Source organism: Gadus morhua, chromosome 9 (assembly GCF_902167405.1).
Source record: "Gadus morhua chromosome 9, gadMor3.0, whole genome shotgun sequence".
Classification (NCBI taxonomy): Eukaryota; Metazoa; Chordata; class Actinopteri; order Gadiformes; family Gadidae; genus Gadus; species Gadus morhua.
The window spans coordinates 15,579,238-15,601,246 of NC_044056.1; the positions used below are offsets into that span (position 1 = coordinate 15,579,238).

The 22,009-nt window shown below is 44.1% G+C and overlaps 4 protein-coding genes and 1 long non-coding RNA gene across 7 annotated transcripts in view; 3 read left to right on the plus strand and 2 right to left on the minus strand.

Moving 5' to 3' along the window:
- On the minus strand, nt 1-5,239 carry wee2 (WEE2 oocyte meiosis inhibiting kinase). Of its 2 annotated transcripts, none has more exons than XM_030365799.1 (12): nt 5,010-5,239; nt 4,110-4,367; nt 3,788-4,017; nt 3,345-3,405; nt 2,759-2,928; nt 2,502-2,623; nt 2,255-2,401; nt 1,826-1,927; nt 1,656-1,741; nt 1,359-1,529; nt 1,078-1,226; nt 1-540 (listed from the first exon to the last, which is right to left on the minus strand). In XM_030365799.1, exons 1-12 carry the CDS (start codon nt 5,094-5,096, stop codon nt 372-374), a joined length of 1,752 nt encoding a protein of 583 aa, XP_030221659.1. In that variant the 5' UTR covers nt 5,097-5,239; the 3' UTR covers nt 1-371. The 2 variants fall into 2 exon arrangements, with proteins under 2 accessions (XP_030221659.1, XP_030221660.1); XM_030365800.1 differs by lacking the exon at nt 5,010-5,239 and adding an exon at nt 4,478-4,608.
- Nucleotides 812-1,963, plus strand: LOC115550616 (uncharacterized). The gene is made up of 2 exons (XR_003977925.1): nt 812-865; nt 1,282-1,963. It is a non-coding gene; the product is annotated as an uncharacterized LOC115550616 (long non-coding RNA).
- dennd11 (DENN domain containing 11) lies at nt 5,023-11,877 on the plus strand. Its single transcript, XM_030365803.1, has 9 exons — nt 5,023-5,470; nt 5,743-5,842; nt 6,075-6,233; nt 7,606-7,759; nt 8,034-8,172; nt 8,382-8,513; nt 8,697-8,847; nt 9,079-9,147; nt 9,273-11,877. Exons 1-9 carry the CDS (start codon nt 5,095-5,097, stop codon nt 9,466-9,468), a joined length of 1,476 nt encoding a protein of 491 aa, XP_030221663.1. The 5' UTR covers nt 5,023-5,094; the 3' UTR covers nt 9,469-11,877.
- agk (acylglycerol kinase) lies at nt 11,721-15,872 on the minus strand. The gene is made up of 14 exons (XM_030365804.1): nt 15,557-15,872; nt 15,403-15,442; nt 15,219-15,298; nt 15,037-15,112; nt 14,827-14,952; nt 14,445-14,539; nt 14,255-14,324; nt 13,857-13,936; nt 13,716-13,773; nt 13,442-13,589; nt 12,893-12,990; nt 12,708-12,778; nt 12,515-12,599; nt 11,721-12,394 (listed from the first exon to the last, which is right to left on the minus strand). The coding sequence occupies exons 1-14, from the start codon at nt 15,664-15,666 to the stop codon at nt 12,260-12,262; spliced, it is 1,272 nt and encodes a 423-aa protein (XP_030221664.1). The 5' UTR covers nt 15,667-15,872; the 3' UTR covers nt 11,721-12,259.
- nup205 (nucleoporin 205) overlaps nt 15,811-22,009 on the plus strand; it is an 18,477-nt gene continuing 12,278 nt past the window's right edge. The window contains exons 1-15 of one of the 2 annotated variants that reach the window (XM_030365788.1): nt 15,811-15,915; nt 16,209-16,224; nt 16,820-16,962; nt 17,087-17,258; nt 17,387-17,531; nt 18,082-18,241; nt 18,396-18,624; nt 19,001-19,165; nt 19,270-19,445; nt 19,596-19,712; nt 19,997-20,134; nt 20,267-20,417; nt 20,782-20,990; nt 21,321-21,503; nt 21,778-21,828. In XM_030365788.1, the coding sequence (XP_030221648.1) occupies nt 15,898-15,915; nt 16,209-16,224; nt 16,820-16,962; nt 17,087-17,258; nt 17,387-17,531; nt 18,082-18,241; nt 18,396-18,624; nt 19,001-19,165; nt 19,270-19,445; nt 19,596-19,712; nt 19,997-20,134; nt 20,267-20,417; nt 20,782-20,990; nt 21,321-21,503; nt 21,778-21,828 (2,073 nt within the window). In that variant the 5' untranslated portion in view covers nt 15,811-15,897. Of the gene's footprint in view, nt 15,916-16,000; nt 16,225-16,819; nt 16,963-17,086; nt 17,259-17,386; nt 17,532-18,081; nt 18,242-18,395; nt 18,625-19,000; nt 19,166-19,269; nt 19,446-19,595; nt 19,713-19,996; nt 20,135-20,266; nt 20,418-20,781; nt 20,991-21,320; nt 21,504-21,777; nt 21,829-22,009 lie in introns of those variants that run through there. The other variant, XM_030365789.1, reaches the window with a different exon arrangement.

Here is a 22,009-nt window from a genome sequence, read left to right on the forward strand (position 1 = left end):
TGATGTTTGATAAAATGCTTAAAATTTTATTTACAGAGTAAAACAAAAATAGGACATGCTTGTGTTACAAACTGTTATAAAAGTCGGTCTAGTTTAAATGTAGCCCTCAAAAAATTTGCCAGAGTTCGTGAGAATTACAAACTTCCATGATGTCCTGGAAGTTTCCTCCAGATAATTTGACGAGAGCCAGCCACCACCTATGAATGAATGAGCATGGAGATGGCGTTCTCATATTGCCATCAGGACTATGTTGTCACATTTAGTTGGAAAAAAAAATTCTGCTGCAAGGTACAGTTCAATTCTCACTACAGGCCCACAAGGAGGAGCCGTTTCCCAAGTCCAATGGGCCAGCATAATCCTCACGCTGTTAATTAAAATGCAGACCCCGGACAGCCAAAGCTCATGGATCGCCGGCCTGAGTTTCTACCTATCAGCCTCTTCCCCGCTTTCAGTAGAGACCCACTGTTGGTCGGTCCCTGCAGGCCTGCAGGAAGCACCTGCTTTGGGGACAGCGCTGCTGAGCGGGCTTCCTGGAGCTCCCTGCAGAAGAGCACATGGACTTAACGGTGTGAGGTAGTCCCTCCTCCATTTGTTATTGCCAATAAAAAAAGGCAACATTATTTACCCAAACCAACACATTTTACTTTTAGTATTCAACGATGAATGCATGCAAGGAGTTACGATTACTATGATTGTTGAGAGAATCTTATTGCACCATCCATGACTGAGGGTGAAGTGTGTAGTATCAAGCAGCATCTACTGTAGCAACCCCTCCCTGCCTTTAGAACGAAAAAGGAGAAGCTGCGGTGGCCTGTATTGCCTGCATTGTGTAAGGGGCCATCATGTTATTCCGAGAAGCCAAGGGGTGAGGTTCCTTGATAGAGCTATACATTGTGTTTGGTATTTGTTCTTGCTTTAATGGGATCATACACTAAATAAAAATAGACTTATGAATATTATATTTGATTATTGCCAAGTTTGTGTGACTAGATTTTACTAAATGCTAGACACACATTGTGCCTTCCACTGCTTGATTTTAGGATACAGCTGTATTTGCACCATATCATCCGTTCCTACTTTTCAAGCATGGCTGTCCTGAACTTCTCCACATTGAGCTCTATACGGAGCTCAGTGGCAAGTCTCCCTGTCTGCTCCTTTTTCAGAACGACGTGCTTGCACAGCGCTCGAGCGGACAGACGTTTGGTTGGCTCAGGATCCAGCAACAACTGACAAACAGAAACATGTACACATTAGGACACCATTTTGTCTTTCCCCATGCAGGTAATTTGGTTCCTGCACTACTGGAAGTGAGGAAACTAAAGAGCGAAAATTATGATGTTGGACCCGCAAGGGAGTACCTGCAGAAGGCTTCTGAAGGGAGTAGAGAGCTCCATGGGCAGGCTTGGTAACTGACCCTTCCTAAGGCTGTGCCATTCATCTCCATTTTGGGGCAGAGGTGGAGCACCAGCAGCCAGCAGCACAGTGAGACACAGGGAAAAGATATCTGCCTTAGTGAGATTGCTATAATCCTAGAGAAACAAAGAGCATGCAGAGGTCATGCTTGAGGCACTGTAGGCCATGCCAAAGACGTGTTTGTAGTGGCAAGTTTACATAAGGATGTGTAGTGTGTACCGATGTTAAAACAACCAGTTTACCTCCTGTAAAATCTCACTGGCAAGAAAACGGCTGTCTCCCTCCTCAACTTCTGGACTGGTGAATTTGGTCACATGACCCAAGTCCCCTGCACAAAATGTCATGCAGTGGGTGACATTGAGGTACAAAAACATTAAAAGAACAAATTACATGGACAATAATACATTTATACCGATTTTATAGATGACGCCTGCTGAAAAGCTTCCATCTTCTTCATCAGTGTCCCCTTCATACTCTGCACTTTTGCCGTTCTGCTGGCATATGAATATGTTGCCTATAAAAAATATAAATAAAACCAATCAAATTGTCATCTGTTGTATTATTAACACAAGTCTATAATACTCACACATCCAAGTGCATGGAAGTGTCAACGCCAGTTAAATTAGAATCTAAAGCCAGCAGCCATTGACTTAGTGGCAAGTGAATTATTTTACCTTAGGATGTAGAACACAAAAGAAAATCTAATTATGCGAGTCATTTAATATAAGTAAAGAGAATACATCTCACACATTGGCTTTCAACCATCAAGTGTATAATTTTAGCAGCATGTGTGTAGTACAAGAGCCACACATAGAAAAGGAGCCATTAAAACCCTAATTACTTGGCTTGATGTCAAGGTGGGCGAGGCCTGAGCTGTGGATGTACTTCAGACCCAAGGACACCTGCAGGAGAAGGTCCTTGAGTTCCTCCTCTGAGAACAGCTCCCCCTGGGCCTCCTTCTTCACAATGGAGTCGTATAAGCTTCCACCTGGGACAACAAATCCATACAGGAACACAAGATGCTGAACAAGACAAACACGCTTTTTGGTTTCATTTTGTGATTCCTGCCCAATGAAATGCCAGCTCACCATCACAATATTCATTCTGAATAATCATGTGGTCATCTTCGGCCCATGCCGAATAGTAGCGAACTACGTGAGGATGATGGCCAAGAACGGCGTGTGCGTAAACCTCCTTTAGAGCCAACTGTCTGAGGAAGATAGGAAGGCAGGCATGAAGAGCAACGAATTAAAGCCCAGGAGCTCTAGTCTAGATAATAAACTCAACGCAATTAAGACAATGTCAAGTAAGAAACTGTTTTATACAAGGTCTGATGATGACTCACTCATTTGCTGATCCTGCGAGCGGTCTGCGAAGACGTTTGATGGCGTAAAAGCAGCCATCGAGTCTCTTCACACACTTGAAGACGGCTCCGAACTCCCCCATTCCTATTTGTTCCAGCTCCAAGAACTCACTCTGGTACCGCGACAGCATGAAGGCCTGGACAGCCTGCCTCTGTCCACCAGATGGAGAGACTTAGATTATGACAACAACAAAGAACATGAAGAACGGAGAGACGTGGAGACTGGTTCAGCACAGCTCAAATAGATGACCCATCTGGACATCAAATATATATTTGGAACATCAGAACATAATGTTAAAAAAATAAACAACACAAAACAGAGTGTCATCTATGCAAAAAATGCGTTTGAACAGCAGATTTGTCAGTGATCAACCATGCCTAAAAAACATGACGTTTTGACTCATGCAGTGGGTGGACGTCCGACAGCTGGGTTCTTAACCGGTCCTCTGAATCTTTCGGAAGAAAGCCAGGAAGTGTGGAGGCAGCAAATGACATAGTATGATGAAAACAAACGAGTCCATGAGATCAGAATAGAAATTCAATTTGACAAAGTGATAAATAGATTTACCTTTGGCGGGAGGAAGGCTTCATCATTCTCCTCCTCAGACGATTCAAGGGTGTGTTTCAATCTGAGAAGAGTTTGGCCTTTAGTCACACAGGAGGCAGAGCCTACACAAAACCTGTTGGGGGTCTGTTTACAATCCTATTAAATCCCATTTAAAACCATGAGTAAGACTGGCCATGGACACATAAAATAGCACAATTATGATATGTAGGACAGCAGCAGACATTTTTTAACATGCGTTTGTTGTCATAACATCGGTCATACCAATTGGTACACAAGCAGTAACTAAAGACTGACTCTGATTAAGATAGGGCCCTTGAGACAAAGTCTCTTGTTGTGACATGTCGTGCACATTGACTACTTCTCCCTGACAGATTAAGATCGCACAAAGTGCAATGCTCCTAATGTAAGGAACCATTGTGCAAGGTGATGCGATTCAATTTCACCTCTGAGCATACTCATGTTCATAATCATCGTCGTCACTTCTAAAATTCTTCCTCTTGTGTGGCTCACTGCCTCTGGTAAGGGTGCTGGGGGTGTAGGGGTTCACGTTGACATCAGGAGTGTGGCTGTTCCCAAGGCTTGAGTCTGCAAACTTAAGGGACGATCGCAGGACTCTTTGACTAACTCTTAACTTGGAGATGGAGTGAGGATCAGACGACTTAGACAGAAGACTCTGTTGAGGAAACAAAAATGTTTTTTTTCATCCAGGCAGCCTGCATGCAGGCCAAACCATGGCTAGTTAGTACAAACTGATTTCAACTTCACCTTCGGTGTACTTGGAGAGTCAAAGAGCCTTAGATTTGTCAAGGCCGTGTAAGGGATAGGGCTGAAGGATTGTGCGATACTTCTACTGCGTTGGCGATTCACCCTGGGGGTCCTGTAAGCAGAGCCTGAACTCTGGTTGGAGGAGTTCCTAGAGAGGCAGTAGTCAAAAACTTCATCACTGCTGCTTCCATCGTCTCCGGAGCTACAGAACTCTATCCGCTGGGCGATCCCATCCAACACCATCGTCATCTTCGGGGCCTGTTCAAAGTAGTTACAATAAGTAACAACACAATTAGTCGCGTAAAAGGCTTGACACATTTAAAATGTCAGACGCATTCAAAGAAACGTAAAAAGACAATAATACTCACGAACAACCACCACGCTTGAAATTCGCGCTGGGTACGTTAATAGCTTCCTGAACAATTAATCACGCCACACCCTTAACAGTTCCAGCCATCCGATTGGCCAAATACAAATAATTCATACGCCGACGTGACAAATGCGGAGAGCGTATGCTTTTGACGCGTTTTATCGTCCATGCCATTCAGGTGAAACCTTGTAATATTGCCTACTTGTTTTGCATTTCAGATTTCACATAATTACAACCTATAAGTTTCGGACCAGTTCTGTATATAATATATATAATATATAATACCGATGTCTGTATTGCGTTAATTGACCTGATGCACTTTACTATAAATGGTGAATGGTTAATTGAGGCCAATGCAGAGAAGTACACAGAATAATTGGGCCTTCATTAATTATGAAGTAGCCCACGTGAGCGGAAGTGTGTGACCTCATCAAAACACTGACTCTGGCAGGGGGAGGCAGCCCTTCCTTCTGTGGATGTGACACGCTTACAAATACCCGAATCAGAGCAGCGGGGAATCATGGTATTACCGTAACTGTTTTCTCGGAGCGGGTCTTCATTTTACTTGTCTCAGCTGAGTTCGTGTCGTTTCCTTTTGGACTCCTCGACAGCACCATGGTCGAGCAGTCGGATCGGGCTCGGCTGCTTGACTGGGAGGAGATCCCACCACCCGTACCAAGCCAGGCGGTTCCTTCGTCACCCGTGAAGAAAAATGCAACGGAGAAAACTTCCCCGCCAGACGGTCGCACACAGGGTAGCAGTGCGCCTCGCACAGGGTGGGGCACCGCTAGCACAAGGGGTCCAAATGTAACAGCTGTGGTCTCCAGCGGGGATGGCAGGCCACCCCGGCTCCGAGTGGATCACTCTGTCCCCGGGTGGGATATAGCAAAGTCCCTGGGTGCTGATCATATCGGCCTCTCGGTGAAGGAGCAGTGGGAGGAAAAGGATCAAATCGTGGCTGTATTCGTCGTTACCTTCGACACCAGATCAGGTAAAAGTAGTATGGCTGGTGGGCCTACTGTTAAATCCTACAACAAAGTTGACTGAGTCATGTTCAATTGAACAGGATGACGTCGCATGTAGTGTGTAACACACAGTCTGACATGTGAGGTAATGTAGTTGTCACTTGTTAGATTTACTTTCATTAATTCTCACTTCTCTTTTTTTGTCCTTGAATTCGAATTATACAGGAAGTAAGTCAGGAATGGACAAAGTGAATAAAGTCTGACCTTGCATCTATTGCATTGTGCTTCTGAATGACAGGCAACATGGTAGAATGGTCCTTGCCCCAGGATATGGATCTTGACGGAGTGGAATTCAAATCGATTGCCAGTGGCTCTCACCGGATCACCAGTGACTTCATGTACGCATCCTATCCCAAACCCTTAAGCTTATCGATGCTTATTATTATGATTAGTATATACTACTACTCATTAACAGTAGTATACTACTACTCACTTAATACACATTAATAATGAGTATTATTATCAACAGGTCTCTGGAGTCTGGATCAGTATCAGAGTTTGTGTAATACACATTAACAGTACAATGCGTTCATACATTTCTTATCGTGAATGTTTATCTACTCCTGGTAGATATTTCCGTAAAGGTTGTTACTTCGGACTGGCCTGCTTTGCCAACATACCTGTGGAGAGTGAGCTGGAGCGTGGTGCTCGGATGAAGTCTGTGGGTATTCTGTCTCCGTCCTACACCCTCCTGTACCGCTACATGCAATTCCTGGAGAACCAAGTAAGGTGAGTGTTTACCTAAGTGTCCGGCTGGCTGCGGTGAATGTGTGTTTAATGCCGTCTGTGGTCTTCTGTGTTGATTGTCAGTCTGTTTGGTCTTTGGCCTGATCTCTGCATGCACTATGTTATGTACTTTCTTACTGCCTCCCTTCGTCCTTGATTGCTTGTTTGTGTTCTCTCATCTATAAAACATGCAACCTAAGTTCCTAAGCCTGCTATGGTCACAGGAGCTTATTTGCCCATAGCTTTTGTTTTAACTGTAAAACGTTGACAAGAAAGGGAACAAAAACAGTTTCTGCTTTTCCATTCACTACACACTACCAGTTGGTCTCATACTGCTTGAGGGAGAAGGCTGTGTCCTTATTGGTGAGGCTTAAACTGCTATTGTATTGTAGTTATGAAGAGTCTGGTCTTGTATATAAACATATTTGATATAATTTGTTCTTATGTGTTTGGCAAAGTGTGTCTCTTGAACATATTTGAAATCTGCATTAAAGACAAGCGGATGCCTCAAACATTTGACATTAGTTGTTACAATTCAGTGCAAGGCATTTAGGCTGTCGGGGCCCTTAGACAGTCATCACGGGGCCAGGGCAGAAATTGACACATGCAAAAGCCAACTAGCAATATATTCTCACGAAAGGCCAACAACACTCAGGAGCACTCAATACACCAGGAGAAGAGCAGAACAAACACTTTAAATGACCATGGAATGCTGTGAGGGAATGAACTAGCTGGACCTGCTGAAGGCTCTGTAGTCCAGCGTGTGGTGGACATGCTGAAGGCTCTGTAGTCCAGTGTGTGATGGACCTGCTGAAGGCTCTGTAGTCCAGTGTGTGATGGACCTGCTGAAGGCTCTAGTCCAGCGTGTTTTGTTTTGTGTGAGTGAGTTGAGTAAGAACTGGCCCTGCTGAGAGCTAATTCATGATCATATTTCGTGGAAGTATTTGACTGAGTATTGTTATAGCTTGTTTGAGACCTGCTGTGGGTCTCCAGTAGTGTGCGTGTGTGAGTCTCCCACACACTGCCCATATAAGTAGATGTTCTTGGGTCAGGCTTCGCATTCACCTGAGGAATACAAACAGGTATTATAGATTCTTTCCGCTACTTTGATCTTGAGAATTTGTGTCAAGAGTGGCTAGACTGCGTCAGGATTACACCGCTATTTCTTGTGGCATTGAGTAATGGATCGACTGATAAGCCTTTTTAGACCGCCTGTTGCTACTTCTTGTTTATTTTAACCCTCTACTCTCCAACCTTCAATTATAAATGGACACATGACCCTGAACGTGCCTAAAGCTTGTGCTGGCTGTGTAACCCAGCCAGCACGCTGTGTAAGAGTACCATGTTGTGAAGCAGCCACTGCGGTGTGTTGCAGACTCCAGCTCCGGTGTCCCGGCCAGTACTCCCCCTTGGAGGCCTTCTATGAGGACAAAAAGGCCATCCTTCCTCCGCTGGCCAACGGACAGGTCACTTCCTGCCCGACCTGGAGCGTGACCAATATCAGTCGCTGTATGCACCCGGAAATGAAGGTCAGAGCTGGCACACATTGATGCACGACCCTTAACCTTTTTCCCCATACACTCTACGCTATTTATTCCATGTCATTGATCATGGATCCTAAACAACGGCGAAATTGTGTGACACCAAGTGTGGATGAAATAAAATAAAAAACAATATAATGAATATAAATGTGATTCATTTATTCTATTTATTTAGATTTTAACAACGTCAATTCAGGTTGTTTTGGACATGGTTAGGCTTTTCCAATTAATAAAGTAAGTAATTAAGGGTTCCTTCATGCAGATCACCCACCCAGCGGGCTGCATGTCCCAATTCATCCGCTTCTTCGGGGAGCAGATCATGGTCCTGTGGAAGTTTGCCCTGCTGAGAAAACGCATCCTCATCTTCTCCCCTCCCCCCGTGGGCGTGGTCTGCTACAGAGGTCAGAGCACACACACGCACCCTGAAAGCCTTTTAAGGTCCAAAACATATCATTGACTTTAGCATAGCCGGCTTTGGTTATTAAACATTGTTCTTTCACTACTCTTCCAACTCCTACACTTTCCACACACCAGCAGAATCCTTTTTTACACTCGCAGCCATGCTGTGCCGTGAGCTACTTGTTCCAATATGCTGGTCCTATTCCCTCAGTGTACTGCTGTTGCTGTCTGTCCAACGTCTCTCTGCTGGGGGTTGGTGCGGCGGTGCCTGAGCTCAGGCCGTTTTTCTACGTCAACATCGCTGACATCACGGCCCTGAGGACGGAGCTGTCCTACGTGGCTTGTGAGTTTCCGCATATGTTTTAGTTTTAGTTGTGTATGGTGTGGTTGGAATGACTTGACATTTTGTGTGTGTGTGTGTGTGTGTGTGTGTGTGTGTGTGTGTGTGTGTGTGTGTGTGTGTGTGTGTGTGTGTGTGTGTGTGTGTGTGTGTGTGTGTGTGTGTGTGTGTGTGTGTGTGTGTAAGGCACCACAGAGAAGATCTTTGAAGAGAAGAAGGAGCTGTATGATGTCTACGTCGACAACCAGAACGTGAAGACCCACCGGAGCGACCTGCAACCGCTGCTCCGCTTGAACGCATCGGACAAAGAGAAGTACGCCAAGCTGAGTGAACAGAGGTACGCCAAACCGGACCTAACAGACTTAACAGTCCAACAGAATGCGAATATTGTGTGAAAACATGATTTCAATATTTGACTATCTAATTTATAGCCGTTGATTTATTATTGACTGCACTAATGGATTGAAGGCCATTTAAAGACACAAAATGAAGGCATCTTAAACTGAATTGGAATTGCTCCTATAAGCTATAGGTGTGTACAGGTGCCTGATGCTTGTGGTCTCTTCAGGCAGATGCTGCTGTACTCCCAGGAGGTGGAGGGGGACTGCTCCTCCAACGAGGAGGACCTCTTCATATTGTGAGTGTGTTTTTTAAAAGCCTGAAATAAAGTGGTTCTCATCCCACTCTTTTGAATGGTATGCTTCGTGCAACGGGCTCCCACCGCGATCTGAGGTTAATGCATTGGCGTTTCCCTCGCTCTAGGTTCTTCATGGAGCTCAACGACCGGATCTTCCAGATCTTGGGGGAGGTGGCGGCGAGCTCGGAGCCCATCCTGACCGCCGAGCATGTGAGGGCCATGGGGCTGGACCCCCAGGGCGACCGCTCCTTCCTGGTGGATCTGCTGGAGGTGTACGGCATCGACGTCATGCTGGTCATAGACAACCCCTGCTGTCCCTGAGCCCTTCCTGATGGGCAGGCGCCAGGTCACCTGGATGGGGTGTGGGGGGGGCCCCTGTGTGCGTGTGTGTGTGTGTGTGTGTGTGTGTGTTTGTGGTTTGGGGTGGCCACTGGATATATAATGCCTTCAAGGCCCCAGAAGATCCTCGGTCACATAAGACACTGCCTCAACCCTGGAGTGGGCGTCGCTTCCCATCTCATTAGGTCCTTAGTTCTCTTTCTCTCTCTGTATTTACATTTGTTCGTTTTCTGAGCATCCCAAGTCTGTTGTTAATACTGGGGGAGATCTAAAGGAGGGGGGGGGGGGGGGGGGGGGGGAGAACCACTCTGCTGGATACACAGTGGCGGATTGACACCTACCTGGTAAGCAGCCTTGTTTTGGTTTGTCTTCGGCTCTGACGGCCTGTCACGTCTTCAATCACCCGCCGTCACATTTCTAGTGTTTTCATGACAACGGCACCCACCTCACGCTGAGCTGTGTTGTGAACCCTGGGGTGCAGCGTGCTAGCTCTAGCTAGCTCAGAGTGTTTCGATGAGGAGGAACATTCCAGTAGATTGGATGGTTTGCTTGTGTGCCTTGTCATCCACCTTACGCATCGCTTCTAGTATCCACTAATCTCATTAGTCGTTAGTCTGAAGAAAGAGTGCTGCCAGTGGTGAGGATTTACAGCCATGGAGCTCTGTGTGCTTTAAATACTCGTCACAAAGAAAACACTTTGTCGTAAGATGTCGTTTAACATCTTTTAATAAAATACATTTCTTTAACTTTTGGATGAAACATTCTGTTCTTGAGAAAGTAAAATAATGTTATTTTTGAAATTGCTCATTCCACTGGCCTTTAAAGAAGAAAACTATAGGAATAGAATAATACAATAGTGTATTAAACGTACGATAGGCAACGCTTATTTATCATAAAGTAAATATGTTCTGCTCCACAAGATGACTGTTCTATATAAAGCAAAGTCACGAGCCTGAGATAATGTGTGCTCCGTGGCTGCGTGTTCAGTCAGGTGATGCCCAGTATCGGCTCTGCTATAGAGGGTGCTCGTAGTTGTAGTTTAGCATTGTGATTTCATTTGACTTTCTGTGATCGGTGATGTTCCTTTTTTTTATTATTTTAAGTAAGAATGTGAATCATGAGCACTGTTATCATGAATGCTGCACCATCTCCAGTACTGGAGGATTTTCTTATTGAACATGCCTTTATTCTCAAAGAGTTATAATAATTTATGTTGTGCTGTGTTTATAGCCCAGTATTTCACACAAATGAGAATCCTGGTCACCGTGTATTGATGGTCTGTGCCAACAAGTCGTCCTCAAGTGGAGTGGCTGTGTGTGTGTGTGTGTGTGTGTTTTATCTTCTGTGTGGTTGTCTTGCATGTGCTGAAGAAATACTGAATGCGGGGCTTTTTATTACGGTCACTCGTTCAGTGAGACTGTATTATAGTACTAGATACTGGATTATACTAAGAAGTTATGTATCGGTCCCTTTTTTTTAACAAACATTTTGTAGAATTGCTGTTGGAAATGTCTTGCTGATCAATGTCGGTTGCCCTGGCGACTCGTCTGTGTGACAACAATTCCTTTGTGTGCCTGGGGGAACCGGTGATGTCATGTGCAGGCAAAGGGTGCAGGGGGAGAGTGGTCCTCCGAATGGCCTGATGGGCCCTTGTTATTATTGGTCCTTCCTATATATCCCTGCTCTAGAAGGATGGGGAAAAAAATAACCACCCTTGATGACCTGAAGCCTCATCAAGGCTTCTGGTCATGTCACTTACGAAAGAATTAAAAAGTACAGCCTGGATTTCGGCATTATTATCCTGTGCTAAAAAAATCTTTTTTTTTTTTTAAACGGGCACTTAACCCATTTTTGTTCGGAGTGGTTAACGTGGGCCTTAAGGAAATGTAGGCGTTATAACTACTGTGAAATGATTGACTACTGCGTTCGTCAAATATTTGCTTTAAGACGAGTGTTCCTCACACCTACCCACCTGCCTCCAGTTGAACTGAATGTTTAATTTTAGGTGTATGCAACAGGGAAGGAAAGTACACAACACACAGCACTGTATAAAAGGTCTTCTTTGTTGAGTTGCTCAGAGATGTGTACCAGCATTAGTAAATAAGTATTTGACTGTTTGCCACACCACTGAATGTCAATACACAGCAGATTTGTAACGCACAATTATTGTCACCACACCTCATTATACAGTTACGGTTCATTTCTTGAATGTATTCAAGAGAAATAAGCCAGACTCACATTAGCAACTTTAATGGTTTAACTAACATGAAACACTTTGAGACATTGGTATAGAACATGTAAGTCTCATCACTTTAACCACTTCATCTCATGCCAGGTCCACGGTCCTGCCATTGTAAAACAATAAACTCTTTCTTGGATAAAAGTGCTCTATGATGTTTCATACTGGGTGTATCATTTGAATAACGCACCTTGCACATAGAAATTGTATGAGAACCTAAGAAGATTGCTCAATTGAATGATGGTTTGACAACTGAGCTACAATAATGGGATATTGGAAACAGGATAAAGCCTTTCAAAATATGTAATGGCTGCAAAAACTTGGTCCTTTGATTTATACACAAGTATATCTTAAGTAATTAATTGAATTTAATAACTTAATGGTTTGAGCTAGATGTTCAACAGCTGCTCAGAGCAAACAAATATTAACATGTTATGTAGTATTCATGCAGAAGCTTAAAGACAGAAGATATTTATTTGCAGCCTTTTCTTGTTTTTCCTGCTTTAATCAGCTTCTCTGAGGTAGATTGCTACCTCATTGTGCCTGTGTGAGAAGCTGTTCCCTGCGCTCTGCATTGATGAAAAAACGCAGTTTCCGGGGCAACAGCCTCACCTCTACAGGCATGGCATCATACTCCTCATTGTCGATGTTGTAGAAGCCACCAACATCCTGTGGGGGAAAGTGTTGGGAAAGGAGCAGACATTAGTAAATGGATACAAACAAAACACAGAGTCTATTACACTTTTCTTACAGTAACCATGAATGCTCAAAGGGCTGTAGGAATCAGACCTCTGGCAGCTTCAGTTGGCAAACACTAGCTTCTAGTGTTGTGGATTTCTCAGTGAATATCGTTGGATCCGTTTCTTTTTCATTCCTGTGGAAGGAGTAGACACGAAGACATTATACTATTGCTTCTCATCTTTCATACCATACATTTATTTTTTTACTGACTAGGCATGTGTGTTTGTTGTATGCTACTGACCCAGCAGCAATGAACTCTCCAACAGTGAAGTTTTCTGGTTCTGCACGGATCATCAATGAGTCATAAAGGCGCTAAGGAAATAAAAAACAATGATGAGAATTACCTTTCTAGGAAGATGTAATATGGTGGACAGGTTGTTCAACTAAGAATGTAACATCGATATGCTGAATAATTTCGTTACTCACCCTCTCCACTGGGTTTTTATTGTGTGTATGAATAAGCAGCTCCAGCGTGGAAAACTCACGATCCGTCCATTTCTCCGGCTCTTCAACTTTCGGAGTTTCTGAATGAAGGCAAACAAAGGAGGGGTTGTTGAAACAACATACATACATTGGTTTGACCAGCTAATTATGTTTGATCAGCGGTTGTCATACGTGGATTGATCTAGGGGGAACTCAAATTAAACAGTTCTGTGGCTGAATGAACGGTATAAAAAATGAATGCATGCATCCCAGTGTAACGACACTCCCCTTCTTCCCATTCATGACAGGATACTCACACACCGAAAGATCTACGCGGCCTGCTCTTGCCATAGACAACAGAGACTTTTTGTATAAGAGTCGGCTAAAGGGTTCTCCCTGTATGTTATGCATATATATGTGTACATGCATGTGTGTTCACTCTTTGTTCATGGACCAAGATTAGAAAACATTTTAGCGAGCTTTCTGTGATGCTGGGGGAACTCGCAGCAGGAGCATGATCACAGCACACACCCCATCCATCCATCCCGTTACCTTCCACCGGTGGGGACCAGTAGTTCTTTAGTCTGCGCATGATGCGGGACGGCAGACTGGCCCTCGGTGGCCTTGTTGTTGGCAGTTCAGCGGGCCGAAGCGTGGGCTCCAGGTAGGACAGCGAGACCTCGCGTACAAGGGGCCACTCCTGAGAAACACATTCAAGTCAACATTGCTCTCGATAATGCTGCATAATTGACTGTTTTTCTCTCTAATCGCTCCTGCTTGTACGTTGACCTCCATCTTGATAATGAATAACAACGGTAGGGCTCACCCGTAGAGTACTCAGCCAATGTGCTGCTTTTGTCTTCAACGGTCCCATATACCAATACCTAGGAAAACACACAGACAACGTTATTTTAAGTATAATCCTAGCAAGTCTTTGAAGTGTTGTGTCTGTGTTAAACACTCTTACTTGCTGATAGTAGCAGCTGCATCTCTGAACGCACCCCATCGCAGTCCCATCAGGGCAAACACTGGCTGCTCTTTCTCCCCCTACAACAGAGACAAGGTTCAAACATAAGGGCAGGCATTGTTGATTATCCGGGACAGTCATCTCATGGTTCACTGATAAAATACAAAAAATATTTTTTGCATGTTTAAGGTGATCATCAAGAAAATTCCTTCAATATAATTTTAACCTCGAATTCAAACTTGATTGATCCCTTTTTTTCTTAAACAAAATCCTCAAGCTGTTTTTTTTCACCCAGAATTTAATGAAATATAAGAAAAATACAGTTAATAATAACATCGGCAGTAAGTTATACTGCCGGTGCTGTATGTAATATACAAATAAAAATAGGTTAACCTCACCTTGATCTCCAGCACATCAAGCTGCACAGTCTCTCCTTTCAGGATGGAGAGTGTTGCTGATGTGATGTGTCTGAAAACGGTTAGTGGAAGAGGACGTTGTTGCTTAACAACCAGGACATATACAATTTAGAGAATGATTTTGCGGTCACTATCAGTAATGGACTCAATGACAATCTCCTAATTTACTTACTTAACCCGGTTGTCATTCAGAAGATGAAGACTTGGACTCAGCGAGTTGCTAGAGCCCAGTGGAATGAAGCCAATAGGAGTATTACACATTTGTGCCTATAAACAAAAAGGAAACAATGGTAATAAGTATCAAATTTACGTTACTATGCTTTTAAATCCAAGTCTGATTTGCATGTTAAAATATATAATTTAATACTATTATCAAACATGCAAGTAATGGCAGACTAGGAGCTAAATATAGATCAGACTGGAGATCAGTTATGGGAAAGACCCAAGATGAACCCTAATTTCACATCTTGAACTGTAAGTGTGTGATGTTTCTCCACCGTTATTATATCAGACAGCCATACTTTCATGGTTCATGCAGCCAAGGTTATTCGTACTTGATCCGGTCTTCGTAGTAATCCGGTCACCACTTCTTGGAGCGTACCATCCCCGCCAGCCACTATCAACATATCTGTCTGCTCAATGAACTCCATCAGTTTCTTGGCTTGGCCTTCAAAGTCTGTCTGTAGGGTCACAAACATATTTCAGTTACTTAATGTGGTCATTAATACCGTTGTTTGAAAAGGAAGACTCTTTTATTTATTTACCTTGACAAGTGTAATCTCCACACCGGCCAGGTGTAAAATTGGAGCCGCATTCTTGTCAAATAATTTGATGGCTTTACTGTGGACAACAGAAGTGCGATTCAAAAAACAGAAACAGAATAAGTCTCGAATGAAAGGGTGTTCTATTTTCTTAGCAAGATCATTTAAGATATGCATTATCTTACCCATTACATGCTGCAGGGTTCAGTATAACAGTTGCTTTCTTGAGCTGCTCTTGTGGTGATATCTGTTGACGTCCAAATTCCTAGCACGGGGATGGTAAATACTTTGAATAAGAAAATGTTGAACAAAATCCTTAACCCAATTATGAAACACAACCTGTTACAAATTAAAAAACGCCCTTCTTACCCTGGCTTCTAAGCAAGCTTCCCTTCGCAGAAGGCTGTCACTAAAACACATAACGTATAACAATATTAGCACTGAAGACTGTGGATTAACGGTAGTAATATATAGTAAGCTAATAATCTATTATGATTCCGATTTGAAGAACTGCATGACTTACCAATGTATTCCATAGAGCCAATGTCCACCATAAGACAAAACACACACAGCAAACGTGGACTTCTTCCAGTGATTCCGCAAAGTCTTAAACACTTTGACGACGCGAGCCATTTCATTTACAATGTAGGAAACGTATCATATATGCGATAAATGTCACAGCGGTCATAGATTGTAGACTGCACAAATCGCATGGGTATTTTGATGTAACACGAAACGTCACTCTGGTCGAAACAAGGAAGTAGATTAAGAGGTTCCGCTTGGATTACGAATTCGTTTATACAAATCAAAATCGTTTCTATATTGAGGCCTTCCGACATGTTGGAGATAACATTTTAATTGTATATGAAAGGTGTCACCTTGGTGTGTAAGAGTAAACTAAAAAGACTTGCGTACTTTAAATATAAACTACATTACCCCTGCCGCAACTCGTTAATTAGAAAATAAGGACCTCGCCTGTATTGTATATATTGTACAACGATTCATATAAATCATAGTCTTATTCAGTACGTTATTCATTGGATCAATTATGATATGAAAAGTTTCAAGAACATTTATAATATAGTTTCAAAGCATATGTTGGTTAGAATTTAATACGGGCACTAACTCTTCACTCTCTGTCCAAAATCCGGTAACCACATATCATGGCGGCGCAGATGGCGGTAAATTCGGGTATGGGATATTTTATTTAACTAACGTGATAGTTCTGCAATGTTGAGACAGTAGGCACGCGCTACGCATGCCACATAAATACATATATAATTATTTTCCTAAGGCCACTTCCACTCAGTTTTGTTTGAATCGAGCACATGTGGCTCTATCCATGTCAATTTCCGTCAATAGTGGCTAGGCTAACAACCTAGCATAGTTGTTAGTGTTAGTTTGCTATGAATGAACACCTCTTCCTTCAATCGTATATGGCATGTGTATCGTTAATGTACTGGTGCATATTATATTATAATTTGACAGCTGAATTGTGTTTCCTCTTCGAAGGGAGTAAGACATCTAATAGCAAGCAAGTCATTTGGGAGTGCAAAGAAAGTTGTATTAGTTGGTCAGGAGAAGAACGATTATTAATTCAACATACTAAGTTGTATTAATTGTTTACCCCTTGCGGTCTGCTTCACAGAAACTACAAACTTAATACAAACTTGCCACTCACCATTTCTTCGAGCCCAATGAATGCATGTTTACAAGCAATCGGAATATGTTACTACGCCTTACTATCTGTCACTCAAGTTCCAGTGTATGCTATGTGTACCATTAGGAGCCAGTCTGTGGGGGCCGCTGAAGGAGCTATGGGAGACGGTGGAGGGAGCTGTTATGAGGAGGCAGTCGGAGAGTGTCCACCTCCTCGACTTGCAGCTGAAGAAACACAAGCCACACTTTCTGTCTCTGTACAAAAACCCTGTATGTGTCATTTAAAATACACACGTCATTTAAAAACACATCGAATTTTGTGTCAAAGTTATTTGTGTGTGTCTAATTTGATGTCCTTTTATTAAACACAAACACTGTCTTACTTTATTTGCAGCCAAAGAGTGCAGAGCAGAGGGACAAAGTGCGCAAAGCTAGCACAGAAGGCATAGCCATCCAAGGCCAACAAGGCTCACGACTGGTGCCTGAGCAGCTCCTGTCAGAAGCGCTGATCCTCAGTGACATGTTTGATATGGGAGAGTTGGCAGCCCTGGAGCTGCTATTGGCAGGTAATGTTATCTGCTTTTTAAATGACCTTATTTAATAACAGTCTTGTTGTTCAATTGATTTCCATCAAGAGAGCGTGATTAATACCTTTCTTCTACTCTCTAATGATCTCTTGCATGCCTTGCTGCAGGGGAGCACCAGCAGCCGCACTTCCCGGGACTGACCCGTGGGCTGGTGGCTGTGCTGCTCTACTGGGACGGCAAGCTCTGTGTGGCCAACTCCCTGCGGTCCCTCATTCAGTCCCGTCCAGGCAAGACCTTCACGTTGGAGCTCAGGTAACCAGTCTGGATTATACTTTGGTGATGAATAGGTAACCACAGTCAGGTGGATTATACTTTGGTGATCATTGGGTGACCACAGTTGAGGGGTGATTTATACTTCTGTGATGAACAGTCGCCCTTGGTACACCCCGAGTCTCTACGTCACTGGCGTTGCCCGAAGATGCCGACACGTAGCTTATTTCCACCTCTCCAAAAGATGCAACTACACGTCAGGGCAACAGGCGGCCTGACTCGTCCTCCCAGCTTGCATTTATACTGGACTAGGAGAGGTTTGCATATATGTGAGGATCGCATTATTATGAAGATATCAGATGTCACTGAATACATGACTTTCGTCTCACAACTGCAAGCACTGGCGTAGCGACCCTCAGTGCACACCTATGGGGCTATTCAGAGTATAATTCAGGCTTACGGTGTCCTCCATGTCTTGCCTAAATTTCTCCTCACAATCCAGCCGGTTCAAAAACATTCACCTTACTTAAAGAAAAAGAGTGATTGTTTGTGTTTAACTGGCTGATGGGGTGTCTGGTTTGTTGTCCCTTAGTGGAGAGCTTGTGGCCTTGACCACGCGGTTCACAGATGAACTGATGGGCCAGGGTCTGACCAAGCGCATCCTGAGCTTGGTGTCCGAGGTCAACGTGACACGGGAGTTTGAGCGTCTGCAGAAACAACGCGGTCTTGGCAACGAGAAGCACCGGAAACAGGTACAAGTCAAAACATCTTACTCTCTACTAACCCTTAAAAAAAAAATTGGACGACCGATTTTAAATACCTAACTTAATTGAAAAACACTCACCTGTGGTGAGGGAAGGCATTGTTCAAGGTTTTGACCACAGGTTGGAATCTTGTCATTATCAGGTATTGGACCTCATCAAGGAATCTAGACAAGCATTGGCAGACAGCTTGTTTTCATGGACCTGCCAATCCCCTCTGACTAAAGATGACACCCTGGCCCTAATTGGCCACTTGGAGACAGTGACATTTGAAGCTGATGGCTCATTGGACAGTGTAAACCTTTCTCTGGTCATGGCATTGCTGTACTGTTTAGACGTCAGCTTCCTAGAGCAAGGAACCGAAGATAGGGAAGGTAAGATGAATAAATGCTGGATACAATTTATTGAAATATTATCACTCAACCCTCAACAGGTATTATACTCTTACAACTCTTGCGTACACACAGTTCTGTGTAGTCATGTTCAATTGAATGTGAATACATTTATTTACTTTGCAAGTAACTCTGGGACCTTGATTTTCCTTCACATCCTTTGTACCGTTTTTGCCGGTATGGAGTTGAATTGGGTCTTAAATTGCCCTCATAATGGTCTTAAAAAGAAACCTGCCGAGACCCTGCTCGGTTAAGTTTAAAGCTTTTCTGTGTTTGGTTTCGACTGTCAAAGTACAACAAATATGTAACCGTGCTTTAACTTGCCAGTGGAAAGCATTGACGTGTTGTGTTTGTCCAGATCTGCTTCAGGCCCTGCCCTTGTTGACGGAGAGGGACTACGTGCTTGCGGTGCATAACCGTTTGCTGGAAGGGCCTACCTGGAAGATTCCTGGCCTACAGGCTGTTTGTCGGCTTGCGTGGGCTCTGGCTTTGAGGGCTCTGTCCCAGCTTCCACAGGGCTCCTGTACGTCCTCCTTTTGTGGCCGACACACACACACAGTTGTAATGTATGGATAGTATATGGGGGGGCTGTACATTGTGGCTTACTTCTTTATGTGTTTATCGCAGCCCTTGTGGAGTTCACGGAGTCAGACGAGGCTCTGGCTGACCTGGCCCTCCTGGGAGACGTCTTCCTGTTCATGAAAGATGGCATGCTGGGATGTGAAGGGTTCAGCCAGGAAGAGTTCTACATCCGTCGCCTTCATACCTTAATTACAGACTTTCTGGCTCTCATGCCGATCAAGGCAAGTCATAGTGTGTTAATAACACATTTACTGATACGTTTTTGAATACATATTTCTTTAGGTTAATTTTTTATTGAAACAAGCCTGAGGACTTAAGTCCACGTTGATTTGAAGGTTTGGTGCCCACTCTAAGGTTTTCCTTCTCTGCAGGTGAAGCAGCTGCGTAACCGTGCCGATGAGGATGCCCGCTTGGTGTATATGTCCCTACAGATGGGCAGTGAGCCCCCTTCGTCGTTACGCAAAGACCTAGACCACCTCATGTTCCTGGTTAGTTTGCATTGTCTACGCACAACCTTTCACACGATAAAGCCTGCAATACTGCAAAGAGTGACTGTACAACAAGTACACCATCATTTTCTTCTTGTCAGAGGACGGAGGCAATAGAACAAGGTTCAAAGCCCATGACAGCTGGCTGTAGTTGGCTCTTTCTGAGTTTATAATCAAGTTCAATTATGGAGTTCTCAGTTATTTTGTCATGATTAGCAGCAGCCATGTGGAAATGTTGCTTTGTAATCAATCTCTTGCTATCTTTGCCGAAATTTGGTTTCCAGATCGGTGAGTTCTACAGCAAAGACCCGTTTGGTCTGGAGCTCGGTCTAGAGTTCTGGGCTCCCACCGAGTCTCTTCATCACACCAACCTGCAGGGCTCGTATCTGGGCATGGCCCTGCAAAGACCCCCGCATAAACAGGTATGAGCTGGGCTTACCAGCGTCACTAAAAACCTATCCATGACACACTATAATTGAGTTGCCGCTTAACTTGCCTATCAGCTCTTACCTGACCCCCTTTCCCATCATGCTTTCTTTATTCCTGCCCTTTAGGTGGTGCTATCCAAGTTTGTGCGTCAGATGGGAGACCTGCTCCCCTCTACCCTGGTCATCCCTTACCTGAGGATGTTGAAGGGTCTGGCCAACGGACCGCAGTGTTCCCACTACTGCTTCAGCCTGCTGAAGACCAACGGAGCCACTCATGGTAAGGCCTCGCTCGGGGGGACTGTATTAATCCTCCACTGGATACGTTTTCCCACTGCAACCTCTAGCAGCTGGAGCTGTCATAACAGTCATAGCATTAGCTATATCATTTTCCGTTACCGCCGTCTTCAGACTTTCACACAGTGGGGGGCGGGAAGAAAGACCAGAAAAAACGAAATTTCCATATTGCAGGTTTAAATCTAAATAAACGGGCCAATTTGAGGAATATTACTAGATTTTTCAAATTAAATGGCATGTAGTTTATCCTGGAATGACTTTATGTAAATATGCATTTAACAACATGGGAAAGATGTGATTGTTGTATGTATTGTTTTTCTGATGATATTGTATTCGACACCACCCAGGGGACACCATGCAGGGCATGACAGGCCGGCCGGTGTCCTGGGAACTCTTGTTCCACTCTCTGATGCTGTACTATGAGAACCTGCGGCGGGACCTACCCAGCCCGGAGGCCGCCAACCTCTACCGCCACCCGCCCACCCGCGGGATCACCCAGAGGGAGGTGGACGGGCTCACCTCCTACCTGGAGCTGCTCACCACCATCATCACCTGGGTATGGCCCGTCCTGTCCACGCCGGGCGGCCTTGTGCACTGCTTTCGTTTTTTAAATTGCAAACATTTGAAAATGTTCATTCGTCAACAAGAACTAGTATGGACATTATAACAATTGCCTATTATGCTTGAATATGATTATTCCATGAATATGTTGAAACAAATACATTCAACGTCAAACTTTTCTCAAAATGTGGTACATTAGCTCTCCTTGTCAACATACTTTGTATGCAGCGCCTTGAGGTCCAACACATGCCTGTCAACTTGTTTTTGATTCCAATCCCTTCAGCTCTTTTCAATGCATTGTGTGTGTGCCTCCTTGGTCTGCTAGAGTGAGAATGCGCGGCTGGCGTTGTGTGAGCACCCCCAGTGGACGCCGGTGGTAGTGGTCCTGGGCCTGCTCCAGTGCAGCGTGCCCCCCGTCCTCAAGGGGGAGCTCCTACGCTGCCTGGCTGCCTTCGGCAAGTCTCCTGAGATCGCTGCCTCCCTCTGGCAGTCCCTGGAGTACTCCCAGGTAAAGTGGTCATTGCTGTTCCTCTTTATTGATCTGTGGGGATAATATCAATAGACTCATCCTACATTCAAGGTGTTGCAGTGTTTTATTCAGTCCAATTGTCTATAGAGTACCTCATTGATATTCCTTTTGCGTTGTGCTATTGGTTATTCTTTACTTCATAATATATGACACTATGGCAGGAACGCATTATGTACATACAGGCATCCTCATTTCATAGCAGGTGTGCGTTGGGATTGTCATTAAGTCCTTGTGATGTGCTATGGTTCTCCAGATCCTCCAGACAGTGAGAATACCTGGACAGAGACAGGCGGTTGGCATTGAGGTATGATTACATCTGGGAACATTGTTTTACTTGGTTTGTGATATCAAATTCACCAACCAAGTGTATCATTATTTTTTTCATAGATTACAGTAAATTGCTGAATGATGTTCACAGGCTGTAGACAAGGACCTGTCAATGTAATATGTTGACTGCATATTAACACAACATCCTGCTGGTGAAT